The sequence below is a fragment of the Acanthisitta chloris genome, unplaced genomic scaffold (assembly GCF_000695815.1).
Source record: "Acanthisitta chloris isolate BGI_N310 unplaced genomic scaffold, ASM69581v1 scaffold939, whole genome shotgun sequence".
Taxonomy (NCBI): domain Eukaryota; kingdom Metazoa; phylum Chordata; class Aves; order Passeriformes; family Acanthisittidae; genus Acanthisitta; species Acanthisitta chloris.
The window spans coordinates 38,175-54,602 of record NW_008692846.1 but is presented as its reverse complement, the minus strand read 5'-3'; the positions used below and the strand labels follow the sequence as shown (position 1 = coordinate 54,602).

The 16,428-nt window shown below is 37.8% G+C and overlaps 1 protein-coding gene across 1 annotated transcript in view; it reads right to left on the bottom strand.

The window, feature by feature from the left end:
• Window positions 1-1,702: 1,702 nt before the first annotated feature.
• ATP13A3 (ATPase type 13A3) overlaps window positions 1,703-16,428 on the bottom strand; it is a 31,333-nt gene continuing 16,607 nt past the window's right edge. The window contains exons 16-31 of the mRNA XM_009082795.1: window positions 15,684-15,701; window positions 15,442-15,595; window positions 15,234-15,354; window positions 14,247-14,371; window positions 13,282-13,460; window positions 12,691-12,813; window positions 12,528-12,607; window positions 11,817-11,859; window positions 11,602-11,711; window positions 10,674-10,770; window positions 9,744-9,816; window positions 8,739-8,916; window positions 7,901-8,088; window positions 7,355-7,443; window positions 7,113-7,193; window positions 1,703-1,900 (exon numbers count right to left, since the gene is read on the bottom strand). Coding sequence (XP_009081043.1) covers window positions 1,703-1,900; window positions 7,113-7,193; window positions 7,355-7,443; window positions 7,901-8,088; window positions 8,739-8,916; window positions 9,744-9,816; window positions 10,674-10,770; window positions 11,602-11,711; window positions 11,817-11,859; window positions 12,528-12,607; window positions 12,691-12,813; window positions 13,282-13,460; window positions 14,247-14,371; window positions 15,234-15,354; window positions 15,442-15,595; window positions 15,684-15,701 — 1,857 coding nt within the window. The remainder of the gene's footprint in view (window positions 1,901-7,112; window positions 7,194-7,354; window positions 7,444-7,900; window positions 8,089-8,738; window positions 8,917-9,743; window positions 9,817-10,673; window positions 10,771-11,601; window positions 11,712-11,816; window positions 11,860-12,527; window positions 12,608-12,690; window positions 12,814-13,281; window positions 13,461-14,246; window positions 14,372-15,233; window positions 15,355-15,441; window positions 15,596-15,683; window positions 15,702-16,428) is intronic.

The window sequence follows — 16,428 nt, the reverse complement described above, 5'->3', positions numbered from 1 at the left end:
AACAAAACAAACCAAGACAACCTCCAAAAAAAAAGGAAAGAAAAAAATCCCCAACATCAAAACCTCAATTTCCATCATGAGAATACACACAGTTCAAAACAATCCAGCCAGGGAGTTTGGGGCCCTCCTTCCACAACTACTCTAAAGGACCCAACTTCTCTCTCTAAAGGATCTCTACAGAATTGAGACTTCTTCACATCCCCTCCCAAAGCTTGGAGGTGTCTGCACCAGTCAGTTGCATCTGACCAAGAGACAATATTTACCATCTTCCCAAAGACACCAAAGAAGACTTTTCTAAACATTTACAAAGTTGACAATGGTTTGGAGATAAGTAATTTGTGGTTTACAAAAATAAAAAAAAAAGAAGTTTGAAGCCTTGCAAGCACAAACAATGCCTCTATGTCTTTTGCAGACCTATTTTTCTGTGTTCTGACACTGCCTCATGGCAAAATGATGTATGGCTACCCCAAGTGTTTAAGCAGCATTATTGGTGATGCAAGCTTTGTTTTTTTCCTTTTTTTTTTTTTAAAATAAAATCCACATAAGCCTTAAATGTTATAGTTCTGCAGCAAGACAGATTTTAGCTCATCTATTTTCTCTTGATTTTGTTTCATACAGCTACATATAGTGCTTAAGACACTGGCAGACTCTTTGAAATGCCTATGTTCCTAACGTGCACAGAGCCCTAGCGTGGGCATGGGAAAACAGTCCTCCCTCCCATTCCCATTTCCCTTGCAGCAGTAACTCTGGCCTTACTACTTCAAGGTATATGGGAAAATGATCTAAAGATTTACAAATAAAAACATGGTCCACAAAAGGATAATCCAGCCTTTCTGCTGGAAAAAAAGCAAAGTCTATGGAGAAATGCATAGCTAAATGTAATAAAACATGACACAGAAGAAAGTGTTTAGATTCTCCAGCCTTCCTTCTCCAAAAACTTGTGTGTAGCCAAATGCCTCCTCCTCCAGAGGCCACCCGAGCCCTTCCTTGGGGTTAGCTAGAAAAGAAGCCAAGAACCCACTTGAAAGCAATGTGCTTTCTTCTTAAGGACAGAGCATATTGCTTCTATAGCATTCTGAATTCATGCTGTGGCAGACTAAAGAATTCAACTTAAAACCCAAACATTACACCTGGAAACACTCCTTACTAGTAGGGACAAACTTAGAGGTACACACACCTAAAACTTTAGAGCCATTCTGAGGCACAAAGCTTTTCATCAGTATCAAAAAAACCCCAACCCAACCCAACAAACCTCAAACAAACAAAAACACCAAAAAACCAAAAGCATGACAAGGTTATTATGCACCTCTAGTACTACCATGAAACCATTACATCATAGGGTTTACATGAACACGTGCCCAGGTAAGCAGGTTAGAACAACGACTGAGATACTCCAGGCAAACAATGTGAACCTGTTTTAACTGCCCTGCAGTTTAAACCTTCAAATACATCTCATTTAGGAACAATGAAATTTGAAAGAAGGTGGAAGAAACACAATCATTTTTGTTCTGCCTAAGGTAACCTACATTTTTAAAATGTATCGCCGTATGATGTCTGGCTCTGAACTTGGTATTCAGAGAGACAAACCAGTTGGAAATATCTGCATTAGAATTTGACATTTAGCACACTGCAATTTCAAATAAAGCCTTAAAATTACATTCTTCTGAACACTACTATAGACACATGCCACCAAGATCCATTGCTATGTTACAGTGATGATTTGATATGAACCATTTTCTTGGGATGGTACTTTTGCTTCTGTTGTTGTCCTGGGTTTTGGTGGCCATTCTGGATCAACCAGCAGTTCCTGAGCTAGGTGCATATACTTGGCTTTTGGTGTCTTCTCTCTACTACCAAACAGGGAGGAAAGGAAACAGACTCCACAGCGATCCACAGCCTCCTGTAGAAGTGAACAGATTTGAAAATTGGATTACTATTTAAAAAAAAAAGATTATAACTAACAATACAGTAAATCCTTAGAAGAAAAACTATTATTTCAGTTTCTAATTTACTATTTCACTGTCACATTGGACCTGTCATACAGAAACTCTGCTATTGTGTCATCTCTTCTATACTATGGTAGTAATGACATTTAAAAAACATTAAGAAAAAACAAGTATTCTGCAACATCCAAGACCACCACCAGCTTTTTATGCATATTTTTTAGTAGATTCAATAATCACAGATAGAACAGGCAACATCAAATAATTTTACTATTGGAGAATAAAAGCCTGGTCCAGAAAAAGCAAATTCCCAGAGTCTCAAAACACTTATTAAGCAATGAATTATTAAACTGAAGCAAACAAAAGGAGCAGAATTTAACTTGCTGATACTGTGAAACCTAAATACTGCAGGTATTAATAGTTATTAGCTGATAAATTATTGAACTTAAAGTCTTCCTTCCTATTTTTCCTCTCCCAGTCTTAAATGCACTTTACCCAGCTGGGGAAGAAAAATACCACTCCTTATTCTCAAGACTGAATCCCTTTCATGCCTGTGAGAGCACCCAGAGGCTGCAGGGCTGACATAGAGTCTACAGTTTTCATCATGCTCTAAATTTCTGCCAGTTGGTGAACTGAACCAAATGTGAGCCTTAAGCACAGCTTCAGTGAACAGAAAGCAACCTGTTCTTCAACAGCCTCAAAAAGAACAAATGTCAATCTGAAGTGACTGCATTTCATAAAATTTACTACTGAGAAATAAACCGTTTAGTTCTAGCAAGAACAAATGTACAATCAGCCACAAGGAATAAACCAACAGGCTTAAAGTTAGTTTTTTATGAGAGTCACATACATTTCCTTCATGTATTCACAGCAGAGGGATGGACCATTCATGGTCACCTGAAAAATCTTTCAGTCTCCCAAACTGTCTGAAGGAGTACTAATGTACTTTCATTTGCCATCTGGTTTTGTTTCATTTGTACATGCTAAAAACTCCTGCTCTCAGACAGTGACTTAAAACTCTAAACCAAATGGATTTAAATTTAATTTAATTGCTTCCAAGCAAACCAAGATGTTCTCAGTCCTAGCATGCTAACTTGTGACAGTACAAATAAAATCTGCTCATGTGAAAACTGAAGATAAAGTGAAAAAAAGTCTTAGAGCAATCCTCTAGGTTTGCTTTGTGGTTCTTGTACACAGTCTAAACTCTCGGTGTCAATAAGGAGAACAATTACAAACACAAAAGCCTTTCCCTTTTAATATTCTAGTTACAGAAATCTAATTTAAGCAGACTTAAGATAAGGCAACAGACACTTATAGATCATTAAGAGACAAAACCAAATTAACCCACATGCACTCAAAGGAAGACAGCAAAATACTAGTCTCCAACCTGAGGCGGCTGGGGTATGGTGAGGCGATATTCTCCTTGTTTGTCTCGATTGAACACAACCTTCCAAAGGATCATATCAAGGAGGACATTCTGTGAGACATTACAGTGAGTGGGAAGAGTTAAAGAAACTAATGATCATTTGTTGTTAGTGTGCACATTACAAACAAAACCTGAAATAGTGTGTTAGGCATAACTAATTCAGTGCCAAGCAAAATGGAGTTTACGTTACTGGTCGGTACTTACGTGATAAACATTTTCATACTTAAACTGCTCACATGAGATTAAATCAAGAGCAACAATGACAAAAACTGCATCCATCAGGATGGGTAAAAAGCATAAATACACATTCTTAATGTGTTTCAATACTCTAAAACACCTGGGCAGCACCACACAAGTGCTTAAAGCAGTTCTCCCATGAAACACCTTTAAAGTGACACTGTACTTCATGCTGGAGCTGTGCTTTGTTCACAGTCTGTTTGAAACTGGTGACATTCCCAGAAAAGCTGCAGTGGGGTGGCAAAGCTTAGCCACCATAGGAATGAAGGAAGTCAGTAGGAGTCATTCCAGATTTTAAAAGAGGACAGAACTTGAACAGTATGTTCAATACATCTGGTTATTCTCACATGGCTGCATGGACAGACTCAAGAGCTTTGAGCAAATCTGACAACACAGGTGTGAACCTGTATCTTCCACAGCCCTGAGCCTACAACTCTGATCCTTGGACAGAGTCCATTTCTAATGCCTGACTAACCTCTGCCTTTGAAAATGAGGAGCTGATTAGTCAGACTTTCATAATAGATTTTATAATGCTTATGATTTTATAATATGCCAGAATTTGATGGTGCTATTATAAAGCATTTGCCAACAAATCTTCAGCTTGTTAAATGTGCATTTTTGAAGCCAGTCTGGTTCAGTACATCTATACCAGGCATCAGGGGTAAGGAGTATCAGCTGCTAGGATCTGCCTTTGTTGTGCAATATTTTCTATCATCTGGTAGAAAGAATCTGCATGCTTTGTGAACCTAGTCTGGCACCCACATGGAAGGAGCAAAATCTTTACAGAGCATTTCCAAAAGCCTGTTTGGGACAAGCACAGTCTGAAACCATTGCTCTTGCAGAAGCAATGATGCAACTATATATGATCATAGCGTGACACAAATGTCAAACGGACAAGTGTGGCCAAAGAAGACAGATCCAATTCCTCACACATCTCGAGACACTAAAAGAGGCACTTACTGAGGGATTAGTCTCAGCAGAACAAACTCTAGGTGATATAAATACAGGGTACCTCGTTAAAAGAAGGAAGGAGTTGCCACCAGCAGCTTCTCCTAGACACCCAGAGTATGACCTGTGGCACCCAGTAAGTCTGTAGTGACAAGTGTGGGGAGCAGAAAATCCAGCCAGGCACACAAGAACAGAAAGCTATACTAGAAGTGAAGGAATGAAATAGCCTGTGATTTCCACACAACACATTGGACCAAATGAGTTGGCACCACATGAAAAGAGCTTTGGGGAGCCTAGAGTAATAGTGCTGGAGTTGGGCAAATGCAGTTCAAGAGATGGGTTGAAGATATGGAAAGTGAAGTGTGTATCATAAAACAAGGTCTGGGATTTAAGGATTACTGGACCACACTACTGTTGGATACCTGCTGTACAACTCATCTGTTTAAACAAAGCATTCAGCTAACAGTGAAAGTGGAAGAAATCTGGTTTAAGATAAAGCAGAACAGCCCTAACAAGTCATGTCAAGAAAACTCTAGGTACTTCAATTTTACTACTAAAGTATGAGCAACAAGATAAGTAGGGAAGTCTGTTTAAAAGGAATGTGACAACTCATCTTAGCAGTTTTGGTAATGACAGTGAAGTGACTAAGCGTTGAAAGATGCTAACTCAAACCTGCACAGGAAAAAGAGTGGGATGGAGTTTGAAATAGTGAATGAAAGCACTCTACAGTAATTACATTGCTTAGGTGATGCTTTGTAGAAAACCACAAGTTTAGAGAATGAGGTGGTAACCAACAAGGCCCAGGATTGGAACCTCATGAACATTTATTTAAACCAGAGGAGAAGCATTTGTCCTGGAGAGGCACGTGCTGATACATGGATTAACACACTGTACAGACTTTCTACTGGAGCCCTGACACTTCCAGAACAGAAGCACCACCAGATTCTATAAAAGTTAGATAGGTCACCTGCAGAACAAAGGAACTTTTCAGCAGAAGGTAAGTTTACTTCTCTCAGCAATGTTTACCACTGGACTGAAAATTGAACAGGAAAAAATATTTCTATCCAGGAGGTTTGTTTTAAATTTACCAGAAGACAAAAAAGCCATGATTCTGTAGCTCCAGAATAACTGCTTTGTTTCAGTGGCAATGACAGTAATATACATGAAAAGTTAAAATATAACTTTTCACAAATATAAAGGAGGTAAGAAAAGGAATAATACTAAGAGTTTACTAATTAAAAACATGAAATAATTTAAAGGAATAAAGGAGAACATCACAAGCAAGGTTAGAGTAGATAGAGAACAATGTCAGAAAGGCCCAGACACTTAAGGAAAGGATAAACTTGTTAATAACAAGACAAGGGCCAAGAAAATTAGTATCTACTGCCATGTTTTGGAGAAGGCAAGTTGTGACCTGGCACATGAAAATACTGAAAAACATGTTCCAATAGGCTGGAACATATAGCATATGTTGCAAAGTCTACTTGAAATATAACATTTTAAACACAAAGCCTTGATAAATTTGATTCAAGTACCCAAAAAACCCTTTGTTTGATTGAATTTTTACTACGTCACAAATAATAGGGGGGGGAAAAAAAATGTGTCAACTGGGGAAGACTATTAATGCTGTAGTACTTTTCAATGCCCAAAATAGTATGATCCAAGCAGACATTGTGCCAGTTATCTTGATAGCAATCCCTCCCATAATAATGGAAATACTGACTAGAAGCTGCAGAAAATGTTATACAGTAAAAACCAAGTAATTGTAGTGTGTAAGTGCTAAATAATGTTGGAAAGCTTTTTCATCTTGCAGGGAAAACAAGTGACTAATGGCTGCAACCAAAACCCAAATGCATTCAGATCGGAAATAAGGCATCAGTTTAATATGGGGAAGAACTAACCACAGGAATAAATGACTGACTGTGAATCCAGACTCCTCCTGGAAGATTTATCTGTCAAACTTTTATTCTTGGAAACAACAATGGAGTACTCGGATGAAAGGTAGAGCATGTTTTTGCACATATTAACTCTAGGACTACAGCAGACAAGGTCAACATCCAGACTGACTGACTTTGGACAAGCTCAGAGATGGAAAAAACACATCTGCAGAACATCTCTACTTCTGGCCTTTGATCATATCAGACAAACAGGTTACACAGACCTGCATTCTGAGCAGCAAGCTATGTGCCTGATCCAACTGAATGCAGGTGGGCTCCCCTAAGGATTTGATATAGTCCTGTAGTCTGTTATGTTACTCTGAACTGAATCAAAAAAGCAAATAATTACGGAGAGTATTGTCCTATAGAACAGTTGAAATATAACGTCTTTCAACTCCCCCCTCCCTTTTTTATTAATAAAAAAGGCTTTAAAATTATGCTTTTAACACAACACCTTAAATCCAGCCTAGGAGGCAACTTTTAAAAATACAAATGTTACAAGAAAACAGCAGCCACTCGCAGTGTCAAGCTGTGAAGAGACCTTCTAAACAAAAGCCAAACATGTACCCTGAAAAAAGAAGCACTTAACAGAGAAGCATTTTTTCCATTTGAACTTCTTACCTCGGTCAGCACAGACACAATTGCATTGAGAATAACAATGACGACAATGGTTAGGCGCCACTCGTATGGCACACACACGAGCTGTGGAGAGAAGTTGCCAGAGGTTAGCAACACACATGTGAAGTAAACACACCTCCAAAACAGGCTCAGAGTTGTAAATTCTCCCTTCCCCACCCACCAATGTGAGGACCAGCCAATCAGTTTTCCTAGGAAGCAGAAACGTCTGCGTATCCGACTCTTACCTCAAGAAATGCGTCAATATATTCAACAGGATGCAACATGATGAAAAATATGAAGACATAAAGAACTATCACAGATACAACAAACAGAACTGTAAAAGAAGAAAAAAATAGTTTCATTGGACCATCTCACAATTATAGAGTTTTAGACAGTTTTTCCATGCATCATGGGTTCGTTACTTCTTGGAAATAACCACTTTTCTCCCTCTAAACATCTTCCAGGCAGATTTTGGCCAATACTAGCTGTGCTGATAGTCAAAGAAAAGAGACAGAAGGCCTGACTTTTTCTCACTGGCTCACTTCTGAAGCTGAAATGTATATACACATATACTTCTATAAACAAAGCAACTATTAATATGAATTCCTCCATATCATTAACATGAATGCCATAGTTTAATATTTCCCTATTTCTATCTCTGATTACCAGAGGATAACTGCACTATGCTCTGCCAACACTATTGCTGCCAGAGTGGCACAACAGAATTGTAAACAAGTGCACAGTCACTTGGGAGTTTTATTTTGAACTGTATATAGCAAGAAAGGACTTACAATTTTTGTAGCATGGTTGTCTAAAGGGCTTTCCTTTAGAAAAGACAATTGCCACTATGAGGTACTGAAAGCTGGATATAAAAAACAAAGTTGTATTTTCGTAATTTTTAATGTAGTGTTCATCATGAAGGGTCTTATTCTCATAGTGTGCAGAGCTGATGTTCATGACATCCGATACATTACACGCACTGCAACATAAAACACATGGAACACTGAGTTATGGAGAAGATGCAAACAAGGCCTACTTATTTACAGAAGTAATGATGGAACAAATTGCTACAGTAGTAACAAAGTTTATCCTTGAGAACATATTACAGGTAGTAGGAAATGAAACTGAGGCAAGGAGGTAACAATTTTTGCGAATTCAGAGCTTTGAGTTCTTTTATGCTTCCAGTTTGTAAATTTACTACATGAACTTCTTAACACTATTATTGTAGTTAACTTTGAAGACAGGTAAGAAAATACTGCAATCTAAAAAAAAAAATAAAATTAAAACACCTCTTCATTTTCAAAAATATCAACAATGTGATTTGCTGTTAACCCCACCAGGAGAACAAAACTTTTTATATTACAAAAGATCTGAACCGTTAATTTCAAATTTCCATCTCAGCTGTCCCAAAATCAATGAGATTTCAAACCCTGCAGTCTGGCTCTGACCCAGTTTTGCTTTTCAGCCACTGGGCAACTCCCATGTATTTGCATACTTTTCACACAAAATTCAGCAGACTAACAAGCTGCATTACAGAACCTTTAGTTACAAAGTGCCCAAAGAGAGTAATTACTGCCTATAGCTTTCCAATCATTACTGTACCCTGCACAGAGTCACTGAAACACTTACTCAGATTCTGCTGTATAAGGCTCATACCAGGCCTGCTGTTTGACCCAAAAGAACCCAAAGGTTTGGAAAGCAAGGCAGATGACGATCTGAGACAGAACGGAACACAGAAGTGGACCTGAGATAAGACCTGATGGAGGTCTTCGCGCAACAAGCTCTGTCCAAGCAGGGTTCAGACTCACTGCAAAGAGAACAAAAAATGCAAGTGATACATTACATCATTATGGTTTTCAAAAGTTTTCTACATTCTGTGGATTTAGAATGGCTTGCTCATGACATCACTTTAAAAACTAGTCCAGAACTGCAAATGTGAAACCACCTTGAAAAGATTATACAGCTGTAGAGTAAGGCCACAGTGCCTTCTGCAGGCTGGTTCCCCAGCAGCACAGCATAGCAGGGCACAGTGGCTGCCATGAGACTTAAGGAATTAGTAGTGTCTGGCCAAATTCCCTTTGTCTGGTACAAGGACTCACAGCTTGTTTCCTCACTTTTGGACTGCCATTGCCTCGAAGGAGAGGTTTCTATTAAACTGGAAAATGGAATTCTACTGTTAGCCAGTGAACTGAGTCCTAGGCTCACCTATAGAATCAAATGCTTCACTAGGTAATAGCTTCAATATAACATTTTGTGGATGTAACTCCAACTAAAAATGCAAAAAATAAAAACATTTGAGAAAGACGATATTGGAACAACTCCTGTTTTGATTCCAAAAGCAGCTTCATCATGTCAATAAATTTAGATTCACAACTTCCTGTACTGTGAAGAATTTCTCTAAGATCATGCCCACAGCCTGCTTCTTATATGAGGACATTTCACAAACTTCAGATGAATCTGATTCAGTACACAGTAGTGGTTTGGGGTTTTTTAATGCATATACTGTAGCAGTCATAACATCTTCACTATATGTCACAGTGCTTACTCAAACGACATCTAATTAGATATTAAAGACAATCTGACCAAGCAAAAGCTTCATAGGAGCCAGCAGTGATAATTCAGCACGATACTTACTAGTGAAGACAACCACCAAAATGATTGCCAAATCGATGAAGAGAAACTGGAAATCTCCCAAATTGCTCAGGATCTAGACAGAAATCACAAGTGAAACATTGGTAATTTCTTCACACCAAGAAAAATTTACAGTGACACTCTCATGGCATTATTTAAATTTCACTCTATAATCAAGATAGTTTCCTGTCAAATTGGCTTCCTTCACCTGCAGGAGTCCTCAGTACAATTCACAGAACAATTCCTGAAGTATCAAGGTATGAATCCATTTCATTTCCAAGATGCATGAACTTTTTGTACTTGAAATTTGTTTGTAATCAAACTTATATTACACACCAATGAAATACAGCTTAGCTTACAGTTCTCTGAACTGTAGTTTATGATGTAGTCATACAGCTCAAAGGTCCTTTAATACTCTGCATCTTTAAGTGACTCAGAAGACAAATTAAAATACAGAATTTCTACCACATGCCACATTGTGAATCCAATCATATTAACAAGAAACACTTTACTTCCCCCCTCAACTCAATGCTTGCAATTTCTTTCAATCCTTTCATAAAAGGAATGCATTGCCCTTTCAATAAAGTTAGGCTATTTCAAAGCACTGACAGTTTTAAAATAATTGAAATCTGTACTTTTTCTCAACTTATATGCTTATTTGGACTTCCCACTGTAGTGACTTTCTATCCACAGGCCTTAGCTATTGCCTTTTCTAAATAAATCCTACAGTGTATTTTGTACATATATATGTACAAAGTAGTCATACATAATGAAAAAAACCTCTCAAGTACTAACAATACTTTTAGTACAAAGATAGATTTAGAGTTCATGTGTTGTTCTCGAAGAGACTTGCAACAATTTATATTAAGTATCTACCAGTTTTCAAACCTCTGAATTATGCTGATGCTGCTTAAGCACTTAGAAAATACTTACAGAATATAGCAGAGTAACACAGATGTACTGGATAATGCTGTATAATGCCATGAATTTAAATACACAGAAGGAAGTTATTAAAGCAGCACGGCCTTCCCTGTCAAAACAGATGCAATCATGTAACTACAAAGCTTTCTGTGCAAGCAGTTAAGTTGTGTCTAGCAAAATGTTAGCTGCAATTAAACACACCAGCAAACCCTTTGAAGGACATTAGGCTGCAGACATACAGTGAAACAGGAGTCAGAATAGTTTTCAACATCAAAGTTGTCTTCTGAACTGAGCCACCACCTTACTTCAGCCTTCTTTGGACTTGGTGTGGTTTTCCAACAGAGGTTTTAAAATGAAGGTCTTCTTTTAAAAGCATCTATGAAGCATTAGTTTACTACATGGACTGAATGAACATGCAGTCAGCCACAGAGCTGCTGACTTCAGACATGTTTCTGACTATGGATTACTTCATTAATTCCACACAGACTTCTAGATTCTTCTCTGGCTGACCTTTATCCAAAATCATTACCTAACTTCCAATTTTACAGTCAAAAATTGGTCAAACCCCATTTAGAAAATGTGTCTTCTACTTTGTATGGTGTTGATCAGTTACCTGAAGAATTTTACTGTCTGCAATTACACAGAGCCTTTATGGAAACTAGCATAGTCACTAGAACATAAAATGAAAGACTGATATGTAGAAGCTCACTCATGCTCTGAAAAATTAACTTTACATGGACAAAGGAGTTTATAACAGGATACTAAATCAAGCTATGGCAAGCCCTTGCTCAGACCACCTTCAGTAAAGAAACAGAACCACTAAAATGTATGGCTTGCTCTTTAAATCAAACTGGTCTCCTACAGCATCGAACACATACTAATACAGGGCATGCAAAGTGAGTGACACCGACACATTTAAATTCACAGTAAGTGGCATTACCTGATCAGCTTTGGCACACAGGAAATACTGGGTGTCTTGGAAGTGAATGGTGATGCCACAGAAGCCTCAAGTTCAGACAGAGATATACCACCATGTGCCCTCTTTAGTGCCTGCCAGTTAACATTGAAACAGAGACCATTGTAAAACTTGCTTTCAGCTGTACAATTTAACTGAACAATTTAACTGAACTGTATGGAAAATAAAAATATACTTACCCCACAGTCATTTGCTCCATCTCCACACATGCCCACATAGTAACTATAAAAACCAAACAGATGTCAGCATTAGGGACCATTCCCTGATCATGGTCCATTTAGTTCATTTCATTAAATGCTTCTACATTATTTTGAGTTATTCAGGGTTTGCATAACAATGGGTGATCATTAACACCGAAAGCAATTACTGTTGCCATTATACATATGAGGAAGTAGACCGAAAAAAACATGACTATGGCAGGGCAATCAAACCAATAATGGTTAATTAGCCCTCCATCATCCCAAGGTATCCCAAGTGTAAGGCATCTTTGCTCTAGGCAAAGACATTCTTGCAGTTTTGTAGAGCTGCAAGGCCCAACACAACACAGTCATATACTGACCAATGTGAATTGAAGTCATCCCAATACTTCTGTAATACACAGAAGGCATTTGATGGATTTGTTTATTAAAACAAGCAACAGAATTTATAAAACATGTTAGTCAGTTTAGTTATTCACCATTTAAAACTTCGTGAGAAATCTGACACTTTCCCAACTAACCAGCAGGTGGTACTACTCTAATTCCTGCTCAGCTAACAGGCTGATTTACCAGCCCAAGGCAGTTCTATCAGCCCAGCCTTTTCCATGGGGCAGAACAGCTAGCAGCATACATCATTTGTCTCCTATCACACCAAACACTGTCAACTCTTTCTATTTTCAAGCAAATACTTACTCTACATTTTGTAAAGCTTCCACCAGTTGAGTTTTCTGATCAGGTGCCATCCGAGCAAACACAGTGCCGTGTAACACAAGCTGGAAGACAAAAGATTCCTTAATGCTCACAGGGCAGTGTCTGGTCACCATCCAAAGTACTCATACTCAAGTAAAAAGCTCACCTTGGGTACCAGGTCCTGAAAATGCTCCAAAATCACTGCAAATGACTTCCCATTCATTGCAAAATGGTATTTTGTCATCTGGAGATCCTCAAGGCTCTCATGGACCAATTTAACGGGAATATCCTATCAAAAGCAGTTTAATACTTTAGCTGTAATGTATTTACACATATGCCTTGTCATTTCAAGCTAATACTCAGCAGGGTGCTCCTAGAGATCCCACACAAGAGGAGGTTTCTATGAATGTCACTTGAAAGAAAACCTGATACAATAAAAACACTTACATAGGAATAAGAAAATGTGGTTTCATGCTTCAGCTACAAGCAGCTAGAGCAGTCTAACAGATTGAAGTGTGGGGAAAAACCCTGCCTCCTGCACAACTGAAATGTCAAATGCCCCATCACAGGTGAAAAAGTAGCTCTCCCCCTGCTGCTTTACTACTCTTTGGTATTTGAAGATCTGAAAGTTAACTAGTACATCCATTTTTATTTGACACTTAACAGCAGATTTACTATTTAATGGAATAACATAAAAAGAAACTCAGCAGTAAAACTAACTGCTTACACTCTAAGGGCATAATAATGGTCATATTACCTCTGAGTTTATGGCTGGTGATGAACTAGTGCATTTTGCGAGGGTATCTGCATAATGCCAGTTGATCCTGGCAGCCTGCCCATCCTTTGGAGGTAGTGCTTCAGCAATAATGACCTTATCCTGAGGTAGAATCATTCCACAGTCTCTGGCCACAGAGATAGCAGTTAGCATGTTATCTCCTGTTAAACAATTGCATTTAAAAGGGTTTTGGTTAGAAAATGACCACAGAATCACACTGACTTAGACTGCTAAATCTCTCCCCTATAAATTTTATATGCTGCTTTGAGCTATAAAGATCTGTTATTGACTAAATCTTAGTATGTATGGAAAAATCAGGCAAACAACATGCAGCCATTTAAAATACTGCTTTTTAAACACAGAGTTGCATTGGTAGCCTGGCAAAACATTCCAAAGCAGCAATACCTGTGATTTAAAAAGCAAACACACATATTGCATGGAAAACACTGAGCACAGATACCTAGCATACTCATGGGAACGTAAGTCATTCTTCCCCAAAAAATCCAACACAAAATGTCTTTTCATAATATAAATCAAACTGGTAGGGACACTCAGGACATCTAGTCCAACCTCCCACTCAAAGCAGGGTCAGTCTTAAAATTAGATCAGGGCTTTCACCTAGTCTGATTTGGAAGACCTTTAAGGATTTTCATCCTTCAATTCAGTATAAAGTAACTTGTGCATGGAGCTAGGGAGTGGAAGCTATGAAGTAGAATTAAAGCCTCTTCTGGTTTCTGATCTCTGACTTACCAAAGCAACTCCGACCAAAAAAAAGAAACAAATTGGTATCTGAGTATTTTCAGAAGTTTCTAAATTACTCTCTTCTTATCAACACAGTGTAATCCCAGCTTGCTCACACTAGAATTTGACTTGATACGCTATAACAATTAAACCCAGACCAAAGAGATGGATTTTTATCTTTAGAGGATGAATGTTTACATGCTAACCTGTAACCATGACAGTGCGAATGTTGGCTTTATGCAAATCTTCAAGTACAGCAGGGGTTTCTTGCTTTAACTTGTTCTGCATTATAATTAACCCCATAAAATCCATGTTGCTTTCAATAGCATCTCTGATGAAAAGGAGACAAGGAAGAGAACATTAGAAGAATTACAGTTATTAGATGCAGCTTAAAAAGCCTAATTTTCTGTTCAATCTAAAGGGAAATGTATATTTTTAACTGTGAAAAGTGAGTCATTTGCTTTATAAGAAATGACCTGGGAGATATCATCACAATCATTTACACATATTTCCCTTGTTTTAGTTGAAAGTTACTATGAGAAAATATTTCCTCTCAAGCACAATTTTTAGCTTCTTCCACGAATTCCCTTGTTTTAGTTGAAAGTTACTATAAGAAAATATTTCCTCTCAAGCACAACTTTTAGCTTCTTCCACAAGAACTCTTTCTGAAGGAAATTACATTCTCACAAAGGTTATTGCTAGGAAAGAATACTCTGAAGCAAACTGCATTCCCAGCCAAATTTTAAGATATGTTTAGAATGCACATCTCTGTTTTCCAAATTAGCTGAACCTTAACATAAAAGCTACCAAATTATGTTACCAGGGATAGTAAGATTAATAGACATAGCTAATTAAGTAACTAATTAACTTTGGTTTACATGAAAGTCAGTGTATTTACAGGTCTTGGGTATTATACTGCTTCTGTAGATTTTCACACCTGAAATTGGAAAATCCATTGCTCTGTACTGCTTTGCAAAATGTTCATCTTGTATACAGAGCTGGTACAAAAGAGCACAGTTAAAGCTGGTATTTTCATAGCTATGCTACACTACATACCTCACTACACTTCTTCTGAAGACAGCAGAAAGCAAAAGAGTAGTAATGATTTCAACAAAAATCCACATTACACATTAATCCAAAAGCATGCATCTTTTAAAGCCTGTTACTTATTAAAAAAGTGAAGTCACTCTTACCTATTAATAGTCTGGACTTTGTGCCACGTAAGCTTAGACTCCAATTTTCTGTGAGCAAGAGCAATAACTCGGAAGCCCTGCTTAGTGTATTCTTCCAGGACACGCTCAAAGTCAACAGGAACTTAAAAAAGGTCAAGTTTAGAGTTATTAAAATTATTCCTAATACAGCTGAGCTACACAAGAAATAAAAATAGCTTGTTCCCTTTACCTGTTTCCTGCTTACACAAGCTGGCAATCACTTCTGGGGCACCTTTCATGTAAGCATCCATTCTCTTCTCCCCTAGAACTCTTGCTACCACACACATACGTTGCAAAACAGAGGAAAATGGAAACTGGCGCACGATTCCAATTTCATAACCAGTCTGTGTCATACAAGAAGGAAGAAAAGGGTTACATCCACATGCATCCTAAGAAAAATAGGTACAGGCTGAATTGAAAAAGCATACTTACAGAAAGCTCGAACAATTCCTAAAAAGAAAGAAAAATACATACACTGTAAGTTTTAATCTTTCCGTATTTCTTCAGCTATAAACGAAGAAAGAAAAATACATACACTGTAAGTCTTAATCTTTCCGTATTTCTCCAGCTATAAACTATCTCAACATAAATCAGTAAAGGAACCTGCACAGCACTCTTGATATCAAGCCACACTGTTTTCAATGGATTTCATAAAAGCTGAATATGAATATACTCCATCTGCTTAGTATCCTTTTCTTTGAGATAGAGAACACCTTTAGAGGTTGATTTCTGGATTAGAATTTGTCAGACCTTTCACAGTCCAACCTGGGTCTGTTTAGCCTATGTAATGATTAAAGTACTATAGTGTTTCAGAATGAGGTGATGATTATTAAGTATATCCTCCAAAAAATCATGTAATAAGTTTCAAAAATGTTCACGTGTCAACTACTGCACAATAATTACTGATGGGCATGTACACTGAGTTCTGAGCAAAACAAAGACACTTCTATCTACTACAGAATAAGACTCATACAGAGGAACTGACTTGCCATAGCCTCACTCTGCCCTGCTCTGTGATAATCTGGGTATAGTCACATGCTTTAATTTCCTCTCCTGAAGAATTAAAAAATACTTCAAAATGCAGCTAGAAAACAAAACTTTTAAATTTGCCAAGTATATTTTTTTAACTCAGCACTTATTAGATCTCTAAGGTCCAACAGTGGCAAGAATTACATGG